We start from the raw sequence: 25,255 nt of genomic DNA, 5'->3' as shown, positions 1-25,255 counted from the left end.
GTTGTAGTTGGGGTGGTTGTAGTTGTTGGCGTAGTGGTTGTTGTAGTTGGGGTGGTTGTGGTTGTAGTTGGGGTAGTGGTTGTTGTAGTTGGTGTAGTGGTTGTTGTAGTTGTGGTGGTTGTTGTTGTAATTGGGGTAGTGGTTGTTGTAGTTGGTGTAGTGGTTGTTGTAGTTGGGGTCGTGGTTGTTGTAGTTGGGGTAGTGGTTGTTGTAGTTGGGGTCGTGGTTGTTGTAGTTGGGGTAGTGGTTGTTGTAGTTGGGGTAGTTGTTGTTGTAGTTGGGGTAGTGGTTGTTGTAGTTGGGGTAGTGGTTGTTGTAGTTGGGATGGTGGTTGTTGTAGTTGGGGTAGTTGTTGTTGTAGTTGGGGTAGTGGTTGTTGTAGTTGGGGTAGTGGTTGTTGTAGTTGGGATGGTGGTTGTTGTAGTTGGGGTAGTGGTTGTTGTAGTTGGGGACGTGGTTGTTGGAGTTGGGGTAGTTGTTGTTGTAGTTGGGGTAGTGGTTGTTGTAGTTGGGGTAGTGGTTGTTGTAGTTGGGATGGTGGTTGTTGTTGTTGGGGTAGTGGTTGTTGTTGTAGGGGTAGTGGTTGTTGTAGTTGGGGTAGTGGTAGTTGTTGTAGGGGTAGTGGTTGTTGTAGTTGGTGTAGTGGTTGTTGTACTTGGGGTAGTGGTTGTTGTAGTTGGGGTAGTGGTTGTTGTAGTTGGGGTAGTGGTTGTTGTAGTTGGGGTAGTGGTTGTTGTAGTTGGGATGGTGGTTGTTGTTGTTGGGGTAGTGGTTGTTGTTGTAGGGGTAGTGGTTGTTGTAGTTGGGGTAGTGGTTGTTGTTGTAGGGGTAGTGGTTGTTGTAGTTGGTGTAGTGGTTGTTGTACTTGGGGTAGTGGTTGTTGTAGTTGGGGTAGTGGTTGTTGTAGTTGGGGTAGTGGTTGTTGTAGTTGGGGTAGTGGTTGTTGTAGTTGGGATGGTGGTTGTTGTTGTTGGGGTAGCGGTTGTTGTAGTTGGGGTAGTGGTTGTTGTAGTTGGTGTAGTGGTTGTCGTAGTTGGGGTAGTGGTTGGTGTAGTGGTTGTTGTAGTGGGGGTAGTGGTTGTTGTAGTCGGGGTCCTGGTTGTTGTAGTTGGGGTAGTGGTTGTTGTAGTTGGAGTAGTGGTTGTTGTTATTGGGGTTGTGGTTGTTGTAGTTGGGGTAGTGGTTGTTGTTGTTGGGGTCATGGTTGTTGTAGTTGGGGTAGTTATTGTTGTAGTTGGGGTAGTGGTTGTTGTAGTTGGGTTGGTTGTTGTTGTTGGTATAGTGGTTGTTGTAGTTGGGGTAGTGGTAGTTGTTGTTGGGGGACTTGTTGATGTAGTTGGAGGAGTGGTTGTTGTGGTTGGGGTAGTGGTTGTTGTAGTTGGGGTATTGGTTGTTGTTGTTGGGGTAGTGGTTGTTGTAGTTGGGGTAGTGGTTGTTGTAGTTGGGGTAGTGGTTGTTGTAGTTGGGGTAGTGGTTGTTGTAGTTGGTGTAGTTGTTGTTGTAGTTTGGGTAGTGGTAGTTGTAGTTGGGGTTGTGGTTGTTGTAGTTGGGGTAGTGGTTGTTGAAGTTGGGGTAGTGGTTGTTGTAGTTGGGGTAGTGGTTGTTGTAGTTGGGGTAGTGGTTGTTGTAGTTGGGGTAGTGGTAGTTTTAGTAGGGGTAGTGGTTTTTGTAGTTGGCGTAGTTGTTGTTGTTGGGGTAGTGGTTGTTGTTGTTGGGGTAGTTGTTGTTGAAGTTGGAGTAGTGGTTATTGTTGTTGGGGCAGTGGTTGTTGTTGTTTGGGTAGTTGTCATTGTAGTGAGAGTGTTACACAAAGTAGTCCCACAACAGGCTGGTCCACTGTTAATGGAACCAACATCTTGCATGAAAGGCAGTGACCCCAGGCTGGCAGCAGCTGCACACATATTTGCAGATGCACAGCCAAAAGCTGGAGAAGTGCCGCCCGTATTTGTCACTAAAGATGAAACACAATTGAGGTTTGTTAGTTGGACTATTTCAGGGAGAATTCTTCACTTAGAGAGTAACTTTAATTCATGAGGAAATGTATTTTGATGACAGTAGTTTAACATTAGTTGTTGCCATGGTTACAGTCGCGCAGTATTTTAACATTGCACCTTATCACTGACATGTACACCTGTACTTCAGGACTTCGTGACATCACTGATTTCACTGTTTTATGTCCTCACGTGTGCAACAGATAATATGTGTGATCCAATCCAACAACACCCTTTAACTACACTGGTTGTTGTCAGAGGTGATACAGGCCTGAAGCTTTCAACCAGCAGAGGGCAGCAGAACACTGTCTTTCAGTCTGATGTTAAGTTACTTGTCTTAGTGAAAGAAGCAAGTACACAATTTAAACATACGTTCACGTCAGTAAAAATGTTGAACTAATTCTAAGTCAATGAATGAGTTTGCTCAATGTTTATTGTTGTGCAATATTGATCTCATGTTTTCAAAGCTGTTACCATTTCTTAGTTTGATGATTATTAAAATAAAGAATTGACATTTAACTCAAGTTGGAATCAAAGAAACTCTTAAAATGTTTGTTTTTTGGACAAAGTAAGAGACTTTTTTACAGAAGCGTAATGCATTCACTTGAAATTCTAGTTCCTGTATAGACACAGACTTACTGTTATGAATCTGTAACTTCACAAAGGAAAAGTTTTATGTTCTAGCGACCCTCCAAAGAGGCACAAGCTCTTATGGTGTTGTTTAGGGAAGTTTCAAATAATCCTGAAAATATCGGTTGAATGTCTCGTCCTTCTTTCGGGGGATATGCTTCAAAAATTTAGTTTTTTATTCTTTTGTAGTTCACTGTTATTTATACAGAAGGAGAGTCTGACAGTTTTAAACGACGCTATACGTCATGGCGCTAATACAAGAAATCGTGCCAAACAAAAGATGCGAAACGTCGAAGCAAAATGTAACTTCATCAAAATACTAAAAAAAACAGTGCCTTTTTTTTTTAATTATCTCGTAATTTTCTAGATAATTATCTAGTAAAAATAGGGCTTTTTTTTCAAGTGAATCTAATATGCTTCCGTACTTTTATAATCAAGTTGAGCTCCAGGAAATCATGATGAAAAATAACAAACAGATTAACTGAGAAATAATCCAAAGTTTTGTCAACTGGTGAAGATGGAACTATTTTTAACTACTTTATCTCCTGTGTGCTCTTTAATTCTAAAACATTATGATGATCTTAAGATGATGAGAAAATAAACTTGAAAAAAAAAAAAAAAAGGCAGTAAAAAGTAAGTTTCAATCTCTAATGTTATGGATCATAAATGCAGAGTAACACAGATGACACAGATTTAATTAGAGTGTTTTAAATACTTGGTACATGATTAAATATATTGTAAGTATTGACTCTTTAGTATGAATATGTGAAAAATACTTCAAGGTAGTAGAATAAGTTTGAAGGAAACTTTGTTAAAATGCATTATATAAGAAGAACACTTACCACTTGCTTGAAAGCAGCGATCCTCTGTTCCCCTACATTGTACTGAAGAGCTGCAGTCAGAGGTGCCGGGGTTACAAACATGACACTGAAGATTGTTACCTGCTGGAACCACAGGGACTGAAACAGACAAAAAGTGATACTGTTTATTTGCGGAAGAGAGAAGATGGAAGTGTTATGGATTAAAAACAGAACATGTCAGGAGAAGGATGCAGATTAATAAGAGTCATCTACATCTACTTACAAGGCAGAGTGTTGGAGTTGCAGCTGTCTGTGTTGCAGCATGTAGCACTTGCAAGTGAACTCGAAACACCCAAGTTAACTGAAAATGTCTGAGAGCCTGTGGATGGACACAGGGTGGGGGGGGCACAGGCCTTGTAGATTTGCTGTCCAGGAGTCCCAAGTGAAACGGCTGCAGAGTCAAAGTGCAGTTTGTTAATGGTGATGGAAAGCACACGTCACTTTGCAGAACATGTATTTCACTGGAAAGTAACTTGTAGAGAAGTTTACCTTGAATGGAAGCTGTGATACACATCGTGCCTGTGAGACATGTAACTGCTGCTGTGGTTGAACAGGTAGCATTTGTGCAACTTTCACACACAAGTGCTTCACCTGCAATGTGGAGAAAAATAGTCAGTGATATGTTGATCTGATCTCAATTGTGGTTGATAAAGGCTCAAAAATCGTCTTACTGTTCAAAAGGAGTTTCAGACATATGGGTTCAAATTTAAATATAAATAGACACTACATACATGACTCTAAATTATTTAATCTGCTTCCTACCTGTTTAGTCTGTTTCTTGTACTGCTGTACTGTATCTTGTGAATTTCTCCTCTGAGAATCAATAGAGCCTCCTTATATTTTCAAGGATATTAATAATACAATATGATAAATAATAATGTATTATAAAAAAAATAGTAATTAGTTACCTGTGCTGGAGAGCGCCCAGATGAGAGTCAGAGAAAGAAGCAGCTTCATCATGATGATCAGGTAAGTTCAGCAGATTCCTCATACAGCCTCTCATCAACACGGAGTCACTTTATATACTCTACAGGTGATGAACGCCTGTATGACTGATACATGTCTGAATATCTCAGGAATTGGGCGTGTTTCCATTTGTACAGCATGATCATTCAAACTGTCAGCCTCTGTTTTGTCACAGAGGAAAACACGTCAACACACCTAAACACACCCATTTTAACTTTATCACTGTTAACCTCTTTAGGATTGTGCACCACAAACAAAAAGCATAAAACATAGACCTACATTTTGCTCAGGATCAAAAACGAATTGATAGACATTGTGTATCTACGTATGATTTTGTATTTTAATGTCAAAAAGTAACTTTCTATCCCATTTGAAGGAATCTTTTAAAACACCATGGAAAATTATGAATTAGCAAAATCAAAACATTTTATCCTACAAACTGTAATGATAACAATTAGATCTTCGTACATTCCTATGGTTTCGCTCAGTTTGCATTTGTATTAAATATAACTCCCTCATAGGATATATCCATTTGACACCTGACTGAAGTCTTGAGTTAACAAACTTTCTCTCAGCAGCATAATTTTTCATTAAAATATTGTTGTTTAATTTCATCAGAACCCAAAATAAAATAAAAGCAAAAGTCAATGACCATGTTATTATGCATTAGCCGTGGTTCTGAGAGGGAGAAGTCCCAGCTGTTGGTTCCACCGCATAAAATAATTTTCTTACAATTATCATATATGCTTCTAACATTACATAAAAGATTTCAAGGTAGTTTCAATATCAAAATTGAAAAGCAGTAGTTTTCCAGTCCCTCCTCCCTCTCTCTCTGTTATTCTAATGCTTAAATCTTTTTCATGTTCATTGATGGTCATATTTTAAACTTAATGGAAAAAGAGCGGTGTGGCAGCTGCAGCACCGCAGCAGACGTGGCAGCAGTTCATTGAGATACTTCACATGCAGCAGTATCATTGTCGCAGGAGTTATACCAAACCTGTCTGGTCTACACCAATAGTTTTACTATGAATTTCATATCTATCTACATCTGTCAAAAAAAAATCACAAATCTCGTGAAAAACACTGCCAATGTGATTTTGTAAAAATTTGTATTCTATTTGAGAATTTGTTAGGAACAAAGTGAAAGCTATGTGTAATTGTTGTGCAAATAACAAATGCAGTCTTGAAGTTGGATGTTACACCAAATAATTCATTGAGCAGCAGCCCCCCCCCCCCCACCCCTCTCGTGGCACTTGCACTAATATTTCTTGTTATGTTAATCCTGATTTCAAATCAGTGTATAATCTTATTTTACATGCCAAATTTTAATGTCATTCTGCCTTTTCAAGTGCAGTATAATCATCAAATGAATAAAGAATTGTATTAAAGTCAGTAGGGTTAGTATTGACAGTACTGTATTCTCTGGTACATTGCCACACCTACTGCTGAACTGACACCACCGCCTTTCTATTTTTACTTCCATCTAAGCAAGCAAGCAAAGCCTTATTTAAACAACACATTTCTTTCCAGGTGGAAGCACAATGTTCTGCACAAAACTATGCGGAAAGTCTTAAGATAAACATTAGAAGTGAACCTCATGCATGCGTCTGTCTACAATGGGGGCTGGACAGAGGCTCTCCAGCCCTGCAGGTCGATGGTATTGTTCCAGCTCTGCAGGAGGAGGCTTCTCTAGCTAGCAGCTAACAGTAACAGATTAACTGTCAGTAGACATTTTCTCTCCGTTCTAAAACCTGCTCCTGAGGAACAGCTTTTTGTTCAGTAATTTTTTTATACTTCAAATGTTGAGATAACTTGAGGTTGTTTCAGTTAGTGAAGGTGCCAAAGCACTAAAGCCAACAACAGCTCTGCAGAAAGTTGTTTTCCACACATTAACGTTTCATTTTAATGAGACTTTAGACTTTATTGTTTAAATGAAAAGTTCATGTGAGGGTAATTCAGAGATTTAAAACTATGTTTAGTGCTCTGTAATGTTTAATGTCCATTCAAATGTTTTTCTTCTCTTTTAGAATCAGTGTCACTTCGGTTGAACTGTTTTCCAGGCTAGTAGACCGCGAAGGTCTTGTTCTACAGAGACTGAATGTGACTCCAGGTCAAGATGGCTGCTGTGAATTAGTTCAGGCGCCGCATATTTTTTTTAATTTGCTGTTGACCTCAAAATATTTTTTGCGTGTTATGTCAGTGAAGAAATTGATTACATATATACAGTATTGTTCTCTATAGTGTGTTGTGCTGTATTGTTGATGTTCTTTATCAACATCACCACATCTCCTGTTGTTGAATTGATTCCACATTCTCTCTATTTATAGCTCTGGCCTTTAAAATAAAAGAATGTTCTTCGTCAGGTAGGTAGAGACATTCTGTTTGCATGGGTGGAAACAGTTTCTGTGTGAAGGCGCCAACAAAGGGAAGACAATTTGAAATAATTAATTTTTGCTTTTAGAAGCTGAAGTAATTTAAGCTATCATCCCTATATTCACTCATGTGGAAATAGTTTTATTACAGCAGGATAAACAATACCCTGCTAAACCTCAGCTGCTGCCGCCTTAATTATTAGGAACTACAAAACAGAAACTCCCACAGATGCTTCACATGTTTGTTTGGGTGCGAACTGTTTCTGAGTGCCGACGCCAACAACGCCTAAACAATGGGAAATAATCAATTTCAGTTTTGGAGACTGAAGTGGAAGTCTTCCTTATCTGAATGCCGAAGTTTCCTTGGGCAAGATACTGAACCCCGAATTGTCCCTGAAAGAAAAAGTGCTGCCCATAGATGCACCCTTATTTTACCCATTGTCCCTATATTCACTCATGTGGAAATAGTATTACAGCAGGATGAACAATAACCTGCAAAACCTCATCTGCTGCAGACTTAATTATTAGAAACAACAAAACAGAAACTTAAAATAAAGTAAAGGTTTGTGGTGTTTTGTTAAAACTGCTTCATGTTTCATATACTGTCTAAAATGTTATTTTATCTTCTGTCCTGCACAGGTTGACAGCAGACCAGTTGCTGCTGTGAGGACACTGGCAAAATAAGAAACACTGGATTTACAGACAGCATGGATGGAGAGGGGGAGGGGGGACCCTGGTCCAGAACCTCTGTGTCAAGTGAGTGTTAATATTTCTTCTTGTAAAGTCAAGCAAATGACAACAAAGAGACAACAAACGACTGAAAGATACGCAAAATACTTTAAAGTGATGCAAATAGGACACAACCAGAAAAGGACAAATCAAGTATGAATATACAAATAAGACACTTCAGGGACAGGCTGATAAATATAACTTTGGTTTGTGAGAAGCTAACACACCTGTTGTATTATTATCCTTATGCAAAGTTAACAAATATTTTCAACATGATTTTCTTGCTAAACCAGTCTTGGCATTTAGAGTGCTTCTAACATAGCCAATACAAGTGCGTCATTAAATTCATCTCTAAACACTTGTGCCCTTTCAACACAGGAGATCACACCTTGACAACACATTCAATAGTTATGTCAGAACAATATGACAGAACTAAAATAGTTAGAGGATAACTTCAGTGACAGCACAGAGTCGACACTCATAACACAAGACGGATATTAAACTGGAAGGTCACTGGTTCGAGGACTGACACAAACATACCTGGATGTGGACCAGACCTGGATCTGTTTAAGTCCAAGAGGACTCTCCCTACCCCCACTGTCTAAGTGCCCTTGGACCAATAAAGGAATCTTGAATGTGGATTTAGGGACACTGGTATATATGAGTGATCTGTATTAAGCTGTTATTCAAGGCTCTGTCAAGAACGCCTCAATTAGTGCAAACCATGGACTGTTGTTGTTGCAAGATGTTCAGCATAAGGTTTTGGAGGGTAAAATTGGTTTGATCTACGTCATCTACCATGATTTTCTTCAGAATTGTTCATAGTTTGTTCTTCAGAACTTTCCTAATAAAACTCAGTGTATTGATGCATGCCAATATCTTCGGAAGTTGCTAATTTGCATATAAGCAAACGCCCTGCCGCTGCCCATAAAATGGCATGCGACTGCAGTGCCATGCACATAGAGAAATTATAGAAAGTTTAAATGAAGGTTTCTAGACCTTACAATACTCGTGCTTGGAGAAATCCTTGAAGAACTCCTTCTTCCGAAAGCGTTCTTTAAATAAAAACGGTTCTTAATGACACCCTTAGTTTTACAAAGAACCCTTGCAAATTATTTGGTCAAAAAAGGTTCTTCAGAAGCAAATGGTTCTAGATACAACCAAAGCCCCTCAGGAAGAATCATTTAAAATTATTTTCCAAATTTAACTGGAAGCCAGTGAAGCAAATTCAGGAGAAATGTGAATGTTCCTGTCTGGACACATGCTGCAGAGTCTTTGCAGACTTAGTGGTGGGGCCTGATCACAGGGAATTACAATAGTCAAGCCTGGTAACAAAGGCATGGACTAATCATTCTGCATCTCTGCTCCACAAAAGGATAAAACAACAATATACAGTCTCTTCTCCATGACCACCTCTTTTTTCTTTGTCGACATCTGCCCCAGTGTGGTATTTTTTAGCAACTGCATCAGATGGATGTGAAGCGTGTCATTCAGCTTCCAGCATCGACTGAGCTGTGTTGACTGATACAAGCTTTATCAAATAGATTTTAAAAAGTGTAACTGAATGTTTATCTGACCACTCACTGCAATGCACCAAACAATATTACCATCAATTCAGTAGCTGGGTCACACTCAGAAACTTTTTTATTGTTTTTAAAGTTACTGTTGTAAACAAAGAGAATATTACAAATTAATTCAAATTGAATTTGTTATGAGGTATGTAAAAAAAAAGTAGAAAAAAAAACAAAATCTATTGCTAGTGATAAAGTTGTCATCACCATCCACAGCTCAATGAATCGTTTCCTGTCTTGGCCTCTGCAGATTTTAGCCTCAGATGACCGACCCCAAAGAACATAAACTCATTGTTATATTCCACAAGTTGATGTAAAGACGTTTACACACTAGTGGACGTTGTGGATCCAGCAGTGGAGGAGAAGGAGTAGAGGAGGTCTGCCAAAGCTGTACATGTAAAAGTTGTCTGACAAGACATTTAATAAATAATAACTCTTGTTTCCATAGCACTAATCTAAACAAGGTCAAAAATTACTTTGGAATAAAACAACACAGAACAAGACGAAACAAAAAGTAACAATTGTTGAATTTAAAAAAATCTGACATTAACATGCTTTCCTAGAAATCGTTTTAATACATTACTTAAAACATAAGCAATAACAGGAGAATTGCTGGCTTATCTCCTCAGGTAAGGAATCTTAGACTCATTAGTTGTTCACCACAGAGACCTGGTTGAAGAACCACATCCAGAACGCTGCCATCGAAGTAGCCACCTGTTCTGTTTGCAGAGCTCACCGAATGAGGGATGCAGCTGGTGCACAGCCGCGGACATTGATTCCAAACACTGCAGAAAGTTTTTAGGCACTATGTTCATTTAAAGTTTATCTTATTTTACACTAGTGGAGAAAGTTGTCATGATCCACTCCCTGTGTGTGTGTGTGTGTGTGTGTGTGTGTGTGTGTGGTGTGTGTGTGTGTATATGGGCCGTGGTCTCCACGCCACTCACCTCCACATTATACAGTGTGCAGTAGCATCAACCAGCATTGGCTTGAAATCCTGCTTCGTATTCATATTGTGTTCAACCTGCTGACACTTTGTGTCCCTGTTCATCCCAGGTGACTAATCAGCCAGCTGGTTAGTCACCTGTCTGTCCTGCTTGTTTCCTGTCTGACAGTTTCCTGCGGAGCCACTGGGCTTCCTCTGCTGTCGCGCCAGAATTCAGCCATTTCATCCCACGAGACTTCCTGTACCAAAACCATTTATCATCATTGAATAATTAAAAGAAAACTTTTGATATACTGCCAGTCGTTGTCTGAGCCGTGTTGGGGTGTAACTCCAGCTCCACCCATACAAGAAGAAGCATGTGACACATCCTGCTGATGTCATAATAAAAAAATTCACATTCTCAAATACATTTATTCAAATACTGTATTTATTTCCAACTCTAGAATAGAAATGGTTCTCTACTAAGAAGCTGGGAAAACTTAAACATTGTTATTTGATGAAGCTGGTCCCGATATGATTTTATTAGGAAGAAGATTGACAGCAGAAATTAAGTTGTTTTTTTAAGTCGTTTAATGAATGATTACAACATATAATGCAGTGAATATTTTCTTCTTTTGTGTAAAAACACACATTTATCATCATTCCCATCTTTTGTGGCCTTAATCTAAAGTGAAAGCAATTTGTGTCAGAGAATTAAAAGAAACAATTGTATTTTATTTGATTAGCATCTCGCTCCTGTACTGATTCACATTGGCATAAATATAAGAGATTAAAATAATAATAAATAGAGAAAAAATGAAGAAAAACTTCCACTTGAAGCATGAAGCATGAAATAAAGCTTTACATTTTTTTTAAATGGTTAATGTATTGAAAGTCAAACTTTCCTGAAGTTTGACTTTCATTTATGCCACAATAGTTGTACAAGTTGCAAAAAAAGTTAAATAAGATCAAACGTATAACACCATTCAGTCCACTTCAAATATAAACACAGATTTGTGAAGAAATCCCAAGTGAGAATGTTCCCGTGAAGCTAATTATGTTTCACTGAAATTAAGGCTAATAAATTGAACAAAAGTATAAGTTTTGTGTGTGTGTGTCTATCATTGGTGCTCACTTGAACTTCACCCAGACCCAATCCCTTTTTACTAAATATGTTAAATATAATCTGTGTGACTACCAATCAAAGATGGCAGCAAGTAAACCAAAGAACAGACTTCTAAAGGTTCTCTCAGAGTCCTTCCAGTGGATTCAAAGGTTCTTCCATTTTTGTTCTGAACTCTAAAACAGGATGAAAATGAGGAGTCCAATCAGCAGATGCAGCATTCCCATTCTGACACAACAGGCATCACTGGCAGTGGTTGTTGTAGATGTGGTGGCAGCAGTAGTTGGGGTAGTGATTGTTGTAGTTGGTGAAGTGGTTGTTGTAGTTGGGGAAGTGGTTGTTGTAGTTGGGGTAGTGGTAGTTGTTGGTGTAGTGATTGTTGTAGTTGGCGTAGTGGTTGTTGTAGTTGGGGTAGCTGTTGTTGTAGTTGGGGTAGTGGTAGTTGTAGTTGGGATGGTGGTTGTTGTAGTTGGGGAAGTGGTTGTTGTAGTTGGAGTCGTGGTGGTTGTCGTTGGGGTCGTGGTTGTTGTAGTTGGGGTTGTGGTTGTTGTTGTTGGTGTAGTGGTTGTTGTAGTTGGCGTAGTGGTTGTTGTAGTTGGGGTAGTGGTTGTTGTAGTTGGGGTAGTGGTTGTTGTAGTTGGGTTTGTGGTTGTTGTAGTTGGAGTCGTGGTTGTTGTTGTAGGGGTAGTGGTTGTTGTAGTTGGGGTAGTGGTTGTTGTAGTTGGGGTTGTTGTTGTAGTTGGGGTAGTGGTTGTTGTAGATGGGGAAGTGGTTGTTGTAGTTGGTGTAGTGGTTGTTGTAGTTGGGGAAGTGGTTGATGTAGTTGGGGTAGTTGTTGTTGTAGTTGGGGTCGTGGTTGTTGTAGTTGGGGTCGTGGTTGTTGTAGTTGGGGTTGTTGTTGTTGTTGTAGTTGGGGTAGTGGTTGTTGTAGTTGGGGTAGTGGTTGTTGTAGTTGGGTTCGTGGTTATTGTAGTTGGGGTAGTGGTTGTTGTAGTTGGGGTCGTGGTTGTTGTAGTTGGGGTCGTGGTTGTTGTAGTTGGAGTCGTGGTTGTTGTTGTAGGGGTAGTGGTTGTTGTAGTTGGGGTAGTTGTTGTTGGCGTAGTGGTTGTTGTAGTTGGGGTTGTTGTTGTTGTAGTTGGGGTAGTGGTTGTTGTAGTTGGGGAAGTGGTTGTTGTAGTTGGTGTAGTGGTTGTTGTAGTTGGGGAAGTGGTTGATGTAGTTGGGGTAGTTGTTGTTGTAGTTGGCGTAGTGGTTGTTGTAGTTGGGGTAGTGGTTGTTGTAGTTGGGTTCGTGGTTGTTGTAGTTGGAGTCGTGGTTGTTGTTGTAGGGGTAGTGGTTGTTGTAGTTGGGGGCGTGGTTGTTGTAGTTGGGGTCGTGGTTTTTGTAGTTGGGGTAGTTGTTGTTGTTGGCGTAGTGGTTGTTGTAGTTGGGGTTTTTGTTGTTGTAGTTGGGGTTTTTGTTGTTGTGGTTGGGGTAGTGGTTGTTGTAGTTGGGGTAGTGGTTGTTGTAGTTGGGGTAGTGGTAGTTGTTGTTGGGATGGTGGTTGTTGTAGTTGGGGTAGTGGTTGTTGTAGTTGGGGTAGTGGTTGTTGGGGTTGTTGTTGTTGTTGTAGTTGGGGTAGTGGTTGTTGTAGTTGGGGTAGTGGTTGTTGTAGTTGGGTTCGTGGTTGTTGTAGTTGGAGTCGTGGTTGTTGTTGTAGGGGTAGTGGTTGTTGTAGTTGGGGTAGTGGTTGTTGTAGTTGGGATAGTGGTTGTTGTAGTTGGGGAAGTGGTTGTTGTAGTTGGGGTAGTGGTTGTTGTAGTTGGGGAAGTGGTTGTTGTAGTTGGGGTAGTGGTTGTTGTAGTTGGCGTAATGGTTGTTGTAGTTGGGGTAATGGTTGTTGTAGTTGGGGTTGTTGTTGTTGTAGTTGGGGTAGTGGTTGTTGTATTTAGGGAAGTGGTTGTTGTTGGCGTAGTGGTTGTTGTAGTTGGGGTAGTGGTTGTTTTAGTGACGGCCATGGTTGGAGGGGTAGTGGTTGTTGTAGTTGGGGTAGTGGTTGTTGTTGGCGTAGTGGTTGTTGTAGTTGGGGTAGTGGTTGTTGTAGTTGGGGTAGTGGTTGTTGTAGTTGGGGTAGTGGTAGTTGTTGTTGGGATGGTGGTTGTTGTAGTTGGGGTAGTGGTTGTTGTAGTTGGGGTAGTGGTTGTTGTAGTTGGGGTAGTGGTTGTTGTAGTTGGAGTCCTGGTTGTTGTTGTAGGGGTAGTGGTTGTTGTAGTTGGGGTAGTGGTTGTTGTAGTTGGGGTAGTGGTTGTTGTAGTTGGGGTAGTGGTTGTTGTAGTTGGGGAAGTGGTTGCTGTAGTTGGTGTAGTGGTTGTTGTAGTTGGGGGAGTGGTTGTTGTAGTTGGCTTAGTGGTTGTTGTAGTTGGGGTAGTGGTTGTTGTAGTTGGGGTCGTGGTTGTTGTAGTTGGGGTCGTGGTTGTTGTAGTTGGAGTCCTGGTTGTTGTTGTAGGGGTAGTGGTTGTTGTAGTTGGGGTAGTTGTTGTTGTTGGCGTAGTGGTTGTTGTAGTTGGGGTTGTTGTTGTTGTAGTTGGGGTAGTGGTTGTTGTAGTTGGTGAAGTGGTTGTTGTAGTTGGTGTAGTGGTTGTTGTAGTTGGGGAAGTGGTTGTTGTAGTTGGGGTTGTTGTCGTTGTAGTTGGGGTAGTGGTTGTTGTAGTTGGGGTAGTGGTTGTTGTAGTTGGTGTAGTGGTTGTTGTAGTTGGGGGAGTGGTTGTTGTAGTTGGGGTAGTGGTTGTTGTAGTTGGGGTAGTGGTTGTTGTAGTTGGGGTTGTTGTTGTTGTAGTTGGGGTAGTGGTTGTTGTAGTTGGGGAAGTGGTTGTTGTAGTTGGCGTAGTGGTTGTTGTAGTTGGAGTAGTGGTTGTTGTAGTTGGGGTCATGGTTGTTGTAGTTGGAGTCGTGGTTGTTGTTGTAGGGATAGTGGTTGTTGTAGTTGGGGTAGTTGTTGTTGTTGGTGTAGTGTTTGTTGTAGTTGGGGTTGTTGTTGTTGTAGTTGGGGTAGTGGTTGTTGTAGTTGGGGAAGTGGTTGTTGTAGTTGGTGTAGTGGTTGTTGTTGTAGGGATAGTAGTTGTTGTAGTTTGGGTAGTTGTTGTTGGCATAGTGGTTGTTGTAGTTGGGGTAGTGGTTGTTGTAGTTGGGGTTGTTGTTGTTGGGGTAGTGGTTGTTGTAGTTGGGTTCGTGGTTGTTGTAGTTGGAGACGTGGTTGTTGTTGTAGGGGTAGTGGTTGTTGTAGTTGGGGTAGTGGTTGTTGTAGTTGGGGTTGTTGTTGTTGTAGTTGGGGTAGTGGTTGTTGTAGTTGGGGAAGTGGTTGTTGTAGTTGGTGTAGTGGTTGTTGTAGTTGGGGTCGTGGTTGTTGTAGTTGGGGTCGTGGTTGTTGTAGTTGGCGTAGTGGTTGTTGTAGTTGGGGTAGTGGTTGTTGTAGTTGGGGTCGTGGTTGTTGTAGTTGGGGTCGTGGTTGTTGTAGTTCGAGTCGTGGTTGTTGTTGTAGGGGTAGTGGTTGTTGTAGTTGGGGTAGTTGTTGTTGTTGGCGTAGTGGTTGTTGAAGTTGGGGAAGTGGTTGTTGTAGTTGGGGTAGTGGTTGTTGTAGTTGGCGTAATGGTTGTTGTAGTTGGGGTAGTGGTTGTTGTAGTTGGGGTTGTTGTTGTTGTAGTTGGGGTAGTGGTTGTTGTAGTTAGGGAAGTGGTTGTTGTTGGCGTAGTGGTTGTTGTAGTTGGGGTAGTGGTTGTTTTAGTGACGGCCATGGTTGGAGGGGTAGTGGTTGTTGTAGTTGCGGTAGTGGTTGTTGGTGGCATAGTGGTTGTTGTAGTTGGGGTAGTGGTTGTTGTAGTTGGGGTTGTGGTTGTTGTAGTTGGGGTAGTGGTAGTTGTTGTTGGGATGGTGGTTGTTGTAGTTGGGGTAGTGGTTGTTGTAGTTGGGGTAGTGGTTGTTGTAGTTGGGGTTGTTGTTGTAGTTGGGGTAGTGGTTGTTGTAGTTGGGGTAGTGGTTGTTGTAGTTGGGTTCGTGGTTGTTGTAGTTGGAGTCGTGGTTGTTGTTGTAGGGGTAGTGGTTGTTGTAGTTGGGGTAGTGGTTGTTGGGGTTGTTGTTGTAGTTGGGGTAGTGGTTGTTGTAGTTGGGGAAGTGGTTGTTGTAGTTGGGTTCGTGGTTGTTGTAGTTGGAGTCGTGGTTGTTGTTGTAGGGGTAGAGGTTGTTGTAGTTGGGGTAGTGGTTGTTGTAGTTGGGGTTGTTGTTGTAGTTGGGGTAGTGGTTGTTGTAGATGGGGAAGTGGTTGTTGTAGTTGGTGTAGTGGTTGTTGTAGTTGGGGAAGTGGTTTTTGTTGTAGGGGTAGTGGTTGTTGTAGTTGGGGTAGTGGTTGTTGTAGTTGGGGTAGTGGTTGTTGTAGTTGGGGTTGTTGTTGTAGTTGGGGTAGTGGTTGTTGTAGTTGGGGTAGTGGTTGTTGTAGTTGGGTTTGTGGTTGTTGTAGTTGGAGTCGTGGTTGTTGTTGTAGGGGTAGTGGTTGTTGTAGTTGGGGTAGTGGTTGTTGTAGTTGGGGTTGTTGTTGTAGTTGGGGTAGTGGTTGTTGTAGATGGGGAAGTGGTTGTTGTAGTTGGTGTAGTGGTTGTTGTAGTTGGGGGAGTGGTTGTTGTAGTTGGGGTAGTGGTTGTTGTAGTTGGCTTAGTGGTTATTGTAGTTGGGGTAGTGGTTGTTGTAGTTGGGGTCGTGGTTGTTGTAGTTGGGGTCGTGGTTGTTGTAGTTGGGGTTGTTGTTGTTGTTGTAGTTGGGGTAGTGGTTGTTGTAGTTGGGGTAGTGGTTGTTGTAGTTGGGTTCGTGGTTATTGTAGTTGGGGTAGTGGTTGTTGTAGTTGGGGTCGTGGTTGTTGTAGTTGGGGTCGTGGTTGTTGTAGTTGGAGTCGTGGTTGTTGTTGTAGGGGTAGTGGTTGTTGTAGTTGGGGTAGTTGTTGTTGGCGTAGTGGTTGTTGTAGTTGGGGTTGTTGTTGTTGTAGTTGGGGTAGTGGTTGTTGTAGTTGGGGAAGTGGTTGTTGTAGTTGGTGTAGTGGTTGTTGTAGTTGGGGAAGTGGTTGTTGTTGGCGTAGTGGTTGTTGTAGTTGGGGTTTTTGTTGTTGTAGTTGGGGTTTTTGTTGTTGTGGTTGGGGTAGTGGTTGTTGTAGTTGGGGTAGTGGTTGTTGTAGTTGGGGTAGTGGTAGTTGTTGTTGGGATGGTGGTTGTTGTAGTTGGGGTAGTGGTTGTTGTAGTTGGGGTAGTGGTTGTTGGGGTTGTTGTTGTTGTTGTAGTTGGGGTAGTGGTTGTTGTAGTTGGGGTAGTGGTTGTTGTAGTTGGGTTCGTGGTTGTTGTAGTTGGAGTCGTGGTTGTTGTTGTAGGGGTAGTGGTTGTTGTAGTTGGGGTAGTGGTTGTTGTAGTTGGGATAGTGGTTGTTGTAGTTGGGGAAGTGGTTGTTGTAGTTGGGGTAGTGGTTGTTGTAGTTGGGGAAGTGGTTGTTGTAGTTGGGGTAGTGGTTGTTGTAGTTGGCGTAATGGTTGTTGTAGTTGGGGTAATGGTTGTTGTAGTTGGGGTTGTTGTTGTTGTAGTTGGGGTAGTGGTTGTTGTATTTAGGGAAGTGGTTGTTGTTGGCGTAGTGGTTGTTGTAGTTGGGGTAGTGGTTGTTTTAGTGACGGCCATGGTTGGAGGGGTAGTGGTTGTTGTAGTTGGGGTAGTGGTTGTTGTTGGCGTAGTGGTTGTTGTAGTTGGGGTAGTGGTTGTTGTAGTTGGGGTAGTGGTTGTTGTAGTTGGGGTAGTGGTAGTTGTTGTTGGGATGGTGGTTGTTGTAGTTGGGGTAGTGGTTGTTGTAGTTGGGGTAGTGGTTGTTGTAGTTGGGGTAGTGGTTGTTGTAGTTGGAGTCCTGGTTGTTGTTGTAGGGGTAGTGGTTGTTGTAGTTGGGGAAGTGGTTGTTGTAGTTGGGGTAGTGGTTGTTGTAGTTGGGGTAGTGGTTGTTGTAGTTGGGGAAGTGGTTGCTGTAGTTGGTGTAGTGGTTGTTGTAGTTGGGGGAGTGGTTGTTGTAGTTGGCTTAGTGGTTGTTGTAGTTGGGGTAGTGGTTGTTGTAGTTGGGGTCGTGGTTGTTGTAGTTGGGGTCGTGGTTGTTGTAGTTGGAGTCCTGGTTGTTGTTGTAGGGGTAGTGGTTGTTGTAGTTGGGGTAGTTGTTGTTGTTGGCGTAGTGGTTGTTGTAGTTGGGGTTGTTGTTGTTGTAGTTGGGGTAGTGGTTGTTGTAGTTGGTGAAGTGGTTGTTGTAGTTGGTGTAGTGGTTGTTGTAGTTGGGGAAGTGGTTGTTGTAGTTGGGGTTGTTGTCGTTGTAGTTGGGGTAGTGGTTGTTGTAGTTGGGGTAGTGGTTGTTGTAGTTGGTGTAGTGGTTGTTGTAGTTGGGGGAGTGGTTGTTGTAGTTGGGGTAGTGGTTGTTGTAGTTGGGGTAGTGGTTGTTGTAGTTGGGGTTGTTGTTGTTGTAGTTGGGGTAGTGGTTGTTGTAGTTGGGGAAGTGGTTGTTGTAGTTGGCGTAGTGGTTGTTGTAGTTGGAGTAGTGGTTGTTGTAGTTGGGGTCATGGTTGTTGTAGTTGGAGTCGTGGTTGTTGTTGTAGGGATAGTGGTTGTTGTAGTTGGGGTAGTTGTTGTTGTTGGTGTAGTGTTTGTTGTAGTTGGGGTTGTTGTTGTTGTAGTTGGGGTAGTGGTTGTTGTAGTTGGGGAAGTGGTTGTTGTAGTTGGTGTAGTGGTTGTTGTTGTAGGGATAGTAGTTGTTGTAGTTTGGGTAGTTGTTGTTGGCATAGTGGTTGTTGTAGTTGGGGTAGTGGTTGTTGTAGTTGGGGTTGTTGTTGTTGTAGTTGGGGTAGTGGTTGTTGTAGTTGGGTTAGTGGTTGTTGTAGTTGGGGTTGTTGTTGTTGTAGTTGGGGTAGTGGTTGTTGTAGTTGGGGAAGTGGTTGTTGTAGTTGGTGTAGTGGTTGTTGTAGTTGGGGAAGTGGTTGATGTAGTTGGGGTAGTTGTTGTTGTAGTTGGCGTAGTGGTTGTTGTAGTTGGGGTAGTGGTTGTTGTAGTTGGGTTCGTGGTTGTTGTAGTTGGAGTCGTGGTTGTTGTTGTAGGGGTAGTGGTTGTTGTAGTTGGGGGCATGGTTGTTGTAGTTGGGGTCGTGGTTGTTGTAGTTGGGGTAGTTGTTGTTGTTGGCGTAGTGGTTGTTGTAGTTGGGGTAGTGGTTGTTGTAGTTGGGGTAGTGGTAGTTGTTGTTGGGATGGTGGTTGTTGTAGTTGGGGTAGTGGTTGTTGTAGTTGGGGTAGTGGTTGTTGGGGTTGTTGTTGTTGTTGTAGTTGGGGTAGTGGTTGTTGTAGTTGGGGTAGTGGTTGTTGTAGTTGGGTTCGTGGTTGTTGTAGTTGGAGTCGTGGTTGTTGTTGTAGGGGTAGTGGTTGTTGTAGTTGGGGTAGTGGTTGTTGTAGTTGGGATAGTGGTTGTTGTAGTTGGGGAAGTGGTTGTTGTAGTTGGGGTAGTGGTTGTTGTAGTTGGGGAAGTGGTTGTTGTAGTTGGGGTAGTGGTTGTTGTAGTTGGCGTAATGGTTGTTGTAGTTGGGGTAATGGTTGTTGTAGTTGGGGTTGTTGTTGTTGTAGTTGGGGTAGTGGTTGTTGTATTTAGGGAAGTGGTTGTTGTTGGCGTAGTGGTTGTTGTAGTTGGGGTAGTGGTTGTTTTAGTGACGGCCATGGTTGGAGGGGTAGTGGTTGTTGTAGTTGGGGTAGTGGTTGTTGTTGGCGTAGTGGTTGTTGTAGTTGGGGTAGTGGTTGTTGTAGTTGGGGTAGTGGTTGTTGTAGTTGGGGTAGTGGTAGTTGTTGTTGGGATGGTGGTTGTTGTAGTTGGGGTAGTGGTTGTTGTAGTTGGGGTAGTGGTTGTTGTAGTTGGGGTAGTGGTTGTTGTAGTTGGAGTCCTGGTTGTTGTTGTAGGGGTAGTGGTTGTTGTAGTTGGGGTAGTGGTTGTTGTAGTTGGGGTAGTGGTTGTTGTAGTTGGGGTAGTGGTTGTTGTAGTTGGGGAAGTGGTTGCTGTAGTTGGTTTAGTGGTTGTTGTAGTTGGGGGAGTGGTTGTTGTAGTTGGCTTAGTGGTTGTTGTAGTTGGGGTAGTGGTTGTTGTAGTTGGGGTCGTGGTTGTTGTAGTTGGGGTCGTGGTTGTTGTAGTTGGAGTCCTGGTTGTTGTTGTAGGGGTAGTGGTTGTTGTAGTTGGGGTAGTTGTTGTTGTTGGCGTAGTGGTTGTTGTAGTTGGGGTTGTTGTTGTTGTAGTTGGGGTAGTGGTTGTTGTAGTTGGTGAAGTGGTTGTTGTAGTTGGTGTAGTGGTTGTTGTAGTTGGGGAAGTGGTTGTTGTAGTTGGGGTTGTTGTCGTTGTAGTTGGGGTAGTGGTTGTTGTAGTTGGGGTAGTGGTTGTTGTAGTTGGTGTAGTGGTTGTTGTAGTTGGGGGAGTGGTTGTTGTAGTTGGGGTAGTGGTTGTTGTAGTTGGGGTAGTGGTTGTTGTAGTTGGGGTTGTTGTTGTTGTAGTTGGGGTAGTGGTTGTTGTAGTTGGGGAAGTGGTTGTTGTAGTTGGCGTAGTGGTTGTTGTAGTTGGAGTAGTGGTTGTTGTAGTTGGGGTCATGGTTGTTGTAGTTGGAGTCGTGGTTGTTGTTGTAGGGATAGTGGTTGTTGTAGTTGGGGTAGTTGTTGTTGTTGGTGTAGTGTTTGTTGTAGTTGGGGTTGTTGTTGTTGTAGTTGGGGTAGTGGTTGTTGTAGTTGGGGAAGTGGTTGTTGTAGTTGGTGTAGTGGTTGTTGTTGTAGGGATAGTAGTTGTTGTAGTTTGGGTAGTTGTTGTTGGCATAGTGGTTGTTGTAGTTGGGGTAGTGGTTGTTGTAGTTGGGGTTGTTGTTGTTGTAGTTGGGGTAGTGGTTGTTGTAGTTGGGTTAGTGGTTGTTGTAGTTGGGGTTGTTGTTGTTGTAGTTGGGGTAGTGGTTGTTGTAGTTGGTGTAGTGGTTGTTGTTCTTGGGGTCGTGGTTGTTGTAGTTGGGGTTGTTGTAGTTGGGGTAGTGGTTGTTGTAGTTGGGGAAGTGGTTGTTGTAGTTGGCGTAGTGGTTGTTGTAGTTGGGGTAGTGGTTGTTGTAGTTGGGGTCATGGTTGTTGTAGTTGGAGTCGTGGTTGTTGTTGTAGGGATAGTGGTTGTTGTAGTTGGGGTAGTTGTTGTTGTTGGTGTAGTGTTTGTTGTAGTTGGAGTCGTGGTTGTTGTTGTAGGGATAGTGGTTGTTGTAGTTGGGGTAGTTGTTGTTGTTGGTGTAGTGTTTGTTGTAGTTGGGGTTTTTGTTGTTGTAGTTGGGGTAGTGGTTGTTGTAGTTGGGGTAGTGGTTGTTGTAGTTGGGGTTGTTGTTGTTGTAGTTGGGGTAGTGGTTGTTGTAGTTGGGTTAGTGGTTGTTGTAGTTGGTGTAGTGGTTGTTGTAGTTGGGGGAGTGGTTGTTGTAGTTGGGGTAGTGGTTGTTGTAGTTGGGGTAGTGGTTATTGTAGTTGGGGTTGTTGTTGTTGTAGTTGGGGTAGTGGTTGTTGTAGTTGGGGAAGTGGTTGTTGTAGTTGGTGTAGTGGTTGTTGTAGTTGGGGTCGTGGTTGTTGTAGTTGGGGTTGTTGTAGTTGGGGTAGTTGATGTTGTTGTTGTAGTTGGGGTAGTGGTTGTTGTAGTTGGGGAAGTGGTTGTTGTAGTTGGTGTAGTGGTTGTTGTAGTTGGGGGAGTGGTTGTTGTAGTTGGGGTAGTGGTTGTTGTAGTTGGCTTAGTGGTTGTTGTAGTTGAGGTAGTGGTTGTTGTAGTTGGGGTCGTGGTTGTTGTAGTTGGGGTCGTGGTTGTTGGAGTTGTGGTTGTTGTTGTAGGGGTAGTGGTTGTTGTAGTTGGGGTTGTTGTTGTTGTAGTTGGGATAGTGGTTGTTGTAGATGGGGAAGTGGTTGTTGTAGTTGGTGTAGTGGTTGTTGTAGTTGGGGAAGTGGTTGTTGTAGTTCGGGTAGTTGTTGTTGTAGTTGGTGTAGTGGTTGTTGTAGTTGGGATCGTGGTTGTTGTAGTTGGGTTCGTGGTTGTTGTAGTTGGAGTCGTGGTTGTTGTTGTAGGGGTAGTGGTTGTTGTAGTTTGGGTTGTTGTTGTTGTAGTTGGGGTAGTGGTTGTTGTAGTTGGGGAAGTGGTTGTTGTAGTTGGTGTAGTGGTTGTTGTAGATGGGGGAGTGGTTGTTGTAGTTGGGGTAGTGGTTGTTGTAGTTGGCGTAGTGGTTGTTGTAGTTGGGGTAGTGGTTCTTGTAGTTGGGGTAGTGGTTGTTGTAGTTAGGGAAGTGGTTGTTGTTGGTGTAGTGGTTGTTGTAGTTGGGGTAGTGGTTGTTTTTGTGACGGCCATGGTTGGAGGGGTAGTGGTTGTTGTAGTTGGGGTAGTGGTTGTTGTTGGGGTAGTGGTTGTTGTAGTTGGGGTAGTGGTTGTTGTAGTTGGGGTAGTGGTTGTTGTAGTTGGGGTAGTGGTAGTTGTTGTTAGGATGGTGGTTGTTGTAGTTGGGGTAGTGGTTGTTGTAATTCGGGAAGTGGTTGTTGTAGTTGGGGTTGTTGTTGTTGTTGTAGTTGGGGTAGTGGTTGTTGTTGTAGTTGGGGTAGTGGTTGTTGTAGTTGGGGTAGTGGTTGTTGTAGTTGGGTTCGTGGTTGTTGTAGTTGGAGTCGTGGTTGTTGTAGGGGTAGTGGTTGTTGTAGTTGGGGTAGTGGTTGTTGTAGTTGGGGTTGTTGTTGTAGTTGGGGTAGTGGTTGTTGTAGTTGGGGAAGTGGTTGTTGTAGTTGGTGTAGTGGTTGTTGTAGTTGGGGGAGTGGTTGTTGTAGTTGGGGTAGTGGTTGTTGTAGTTGGGTTCGTGGTTGTTGTAGTTGGAGTCGTGGTTGTTGTTGTAGGGGTAGTGGTTGTTGTAGTTGGGGTAGTGGTTGTTGTAGTTGGGGTTGTTGTTGTAGTTGGGGTAATGGTTGTTGTAGTTGGGGAAGTGGTTGTTGTAGTTGGTGTAGTGGTTGTTGTAGTTGGGGGAGTGGTTGTTGTAGTTGGGGTAGTGGTTGTTGTAGTTGGCTTAGTGGTTGTTGTAGTTGGGATAGTGGTTGTTGTATTTGGGGTTGTGGTTGTTGTAGTTGGGGTCATGGTTGTTGTAGTTGGAGTCGTGGTTGTTGTTGTAGGGGTAGTGGTTGTTGTAGTTGGGGTAGTTGTTGGCGTAGTGGTTGTTGTAGTTGGGGTTGTTGTTGTTGTAGTTGGGGTAGTGGTTGTTGTAGTTGGAGTCGTGGTTGTTGTTGTAGGGGTAGTGGTTGTTGTAGTTGGAGTCGTGGTTGTTGTTGTAGGGGTAGTGGTTGTTGTAGTTGGGGTAGTTCTTGTTGTTGGCGTAGTGGTTGTTGTAGTTGGGGTTGTTGTAGTTGGGGTAGTGGTTGTTGTAGTTGGGGAAGTGGTTGTTGTAGTTGGTGTAGTGGTTGTTGTAGTTGGGGAAGTGGTTGTTGTAGTTGGGGTAGTTGTTGTAGTTGGCGTAGTGGTTGTTTTAGTTGGGGTAGTGGTTGTTGTAATTCGGGTAGTGGTTGTTGTAGTTGGGGTTGTTGTTGTTGTTGTAGTTGGGGTAGTGGTTGTTGTTGTAGTTGGGGTAGTGGTTGTTGTAGTTGGGGTAGTGGTTGTTGTAGTTGGGTTCGTGGTTGTTGTAGTTGGAGTCGTGGTTGTTGTTGTAGGGGTAGTGGTTGTTGTAGTTGGGGTAGTGGTTGTTGTAGTTGGGGTTGTTGTTGTAGTTGGGGTAGTGGTTGTTGTAGTTGGGGAAGTGGTTGTTGTAGTTGGTGTAGTGGTTGTTGTAGTTAGGGGAGTGGTTGTTGTAGTTGGGGTAGTGGTTGTTGTAGTTGGCTTAGTGGTTGTTGTAGTTGGGATAGTGGTTGTTGTAGTTGGGGTTGTGGTTGTTGTAGTTGGGGTTGTTGTTGTTGTTGTAGTTGGGGTAGTGGTTGTTGTTGTAGTTGGGGTAGTGGTTGTTGTAGTTGGGGTAGTGGTTGTTGTAGTTGGGTTCGTGGTTGTTGTAGTTGGAGTCGTGGTTGTTGTTGTAGGGGTAGTGGTTGTTGTAGTTGGGGTAGTGGTTGTTGTAGTTGGGGTTGTTGTTGTAGTTGGGGTAGTGGTTGATGTAGTTGGGGAAGTGGTTGTTGTAGTTGGTGTAGTGGTTGTTGTAGTTGGGGGAGTGGTTGTTGTAGTTGGGGTAGTGGTTGTTGTAGTTGGCTTAGTGGTTGTTGTAGTTGGGATAGTGGTTGTTGTAGTTGGGGTTGTGGTTGTTGTAGTTGGGGTCGTGGTTGTTGTAGTTGGAGTCGTGGTTGTTGTTGTAGGGGTAGTGGTTGTTGTAGTTGGGGTAGTGGTTGTTGTAGTTGGGATAGTGGTTGTTGTAGTTGGGGTTGTGGTTGTTGTAGTTGGGGTAGTGGTTGTTGTAGTTGGGGTTGTTGTTGTTGTTGTAGTTGGGGTAGTGGTTGTTGTTGTAGTTGGGGTAGTGGTTGTTGTAGTTGGGGTAGTGGTTGTTGTAGTTGGAGTCGTGGTTGTTGTAGTTGGGGTAGTGGTTGTTGTAGTTGGCTTAGTGGTTGTTGTAGTTGGGATAGTGGTTGTTGTAGTTGGGGTTGTGGTTGTTGTAGTTGGGGTAGTGGTTGTTGTAGTTGGGGTTGTTGTTGTTGTTGTAGTTGGGGTAGTGGTTGTTGTTGTAGTTGGGGTAGTGGTTGTTGTAGTTGGGGTAGTGGTTGTTGTAGTTGGGTTCGTGGTTGTTGTAGTTGGAGTCGTGGTTGTTGTTGTAGGGGTAGTGGTTGTTGTAGTTGGGGTAGTGGTTGTTGTAGTTGGGGAAGTGGTTGTTGTAGTTGGTGTAGTGGTTGTTGTAGTTGGGGGAGTGGTTGTTGTAGTTGGGGTAGTGGTTGTTGTAGTTGGCTTAGTGGTTGTTGTAGTTGGGATAGTGGTTGTTGTAGTTGGGGTAGTTGTTGTTGTTGGCGTAGTGGTTGTTGTAGTTGGGGTTGTTGTTGTTGTAGTTGGGGTAGTGGTTGTTGTAGTTGGAGTCGTGGTTGTTGTTGTAGGGGTAGTGGTTGTTGTAGTTGGAGTCGTGGTTGTTGTTGTAGGGGTAGTGGTTGTTGTAGTTGGGGTAGTGGTTGTTGTAGTTGGGGTTGTTGTTGTAGTTGGGGTAGTGGTTGTTGTGGTTGGGGAAGTGGTTGTTGTAGTTGGTGTAGTGGTTGTTGTAGTTAGGGGAGTGGTTGTTGTAGTTGGGGTAGTGGTTGTTGTAGTTGGCTTAGTGGTTGTTGTAGTTGGGATAGTGGTTGTTGTAGTTGGGGTTGTGGTTGTTGTAGTTGGGGTTGTTGTTGTTGTTGTAGTTGGGGTAGTGGTTGTTGTTGTAGTTGGGGTAGTGGTTGTTGTAGTTGGGGTAGTGGTTGTTGTAGTTGGGTTCGTGGTTGTTGTAGTTGGAGTCGTGGTTGTTGTTGTAGGGGTAGTGGTTGTTGTAGTTGGGGTAGTGGTTGTTGTAGTTGGGGTTGTTGTTGTAGTTGGGGTAGTGGTTGTTGTAGTTGGGGAAGTGGTTGTTGTAGTTGGTGTAGTGGTTGTTGTAGTTGGGGGAGTGGTTGTTGTAGTTGGGGTAGTGGTTGTTGTAGTTGGCTTAGTGGTTGTTGTAGTTGGGATAGTGGTTGTTGTAGTTGGGGTTGTGGTTGTTGTAGTTGGGGTCGTGGTTGTTGTAGTTGGAGTCGTGGTTGTTGTTGTAGGGATAGTGGTTGTTGTAGTTGGGGTAGTGGTTGTTGTAGTTGGGATAGTGGTTGTTGTAGTTTGGGTTGTGGTTGTTGTAGTTGGGGTAGTGGTTGTTGTAGTTGGGGTTGTTGTTGTTGTTGTAGTTGGGGTAGTGGTTGTTGTTGTAGTTGGGGTAGTGGTTGTTGTAGTTGGGGTAGTGGTTGTTGTAGTTGGAGTCGTGGTTGTTGTAGTTGGGGTAGTGGTTGTTGTAGTTGGCTTAGTGGTTGTTGTAGTTGGGATAGTGGTTGTTGTAGTTGGGGTTGTGGTTGTTGTAGTTGGGGTAGTGGTTGTTGTAGTTGGGGTTGTTGTTGTT

The 25,255-nt window shown here is 43.0% G+C and overlaps 2 protein-coding genes across 2 annotated transcripts in view; both read right to left on the bottom strand.

Annotated features, from left to right (window-relative positions):
* The window catches only part of LOC133010511 (phospholipase A2 inhibitor and Ly6/PLAUR domain-containing protein-like), a 76,111-nt gene extending 71,670 nt beyond the window's left edge, over nt 1-4,441 (bottom strand). Inside the window, exons 1-5 of the mRNA XM_061078098.1 lie at nt 4,390-4,441; nt 3,971-4,072; nt 3,705-3,872; nt 3,464-3,580; nt 1,761-1,951 (exon numbers count right to left, since the gene is read on the bottom strand). Coding sequence (XP_060934081.1) covers nt 1,761-1,951; nt 3,464-3,580; nt 3,705-3,872; nt 3,971-4,072; nt 4,390-4,441 — 630 coding nt within the window. The remainder of the gene's footprint in view (nt 1-1,760; nt 1,952-3,463; nt 3,581-3,704; nt 3,873-3,970; nt 4,073-4,389) is intronic.
* A 6,902-nt stretch (nt 4,442-11,343) lies between these two features.
* Nucleotides 11,344-25,255, bottom strand: part of LOC133011238 (phospholipase A2 inhibitor and Ly6/PLAUR domain-containing protein-like) — a 29,776-nt gene continuing 15,864 nt past the window's right edge. The window contains exon 6 of the mRNA XM_061078941.1: nt 11,344-11,432. Coding sequence (XP_060934924.1) covers nt 11,344-11,432 — 89 coding nt within the window. The remainder of the gene's footprint in view (nt 11,433-25,255) is intronic.

Source organism: Limanda limanda, chromosome 9 (assembly GCF_963576545.1).
Source record: "Limanda limanda chromosome 9, fLimLim1.1, whole genome shotgun sequence".
NCBI lineage: Eukaryota > Metazoa > Chordata > Actinopteri > Pleuronectiformes > Pleuronectidae > Limanda > Limanda limanda.
This window is presented reverse-complemented; position numbering and strand designations above follow the sequence as displayed.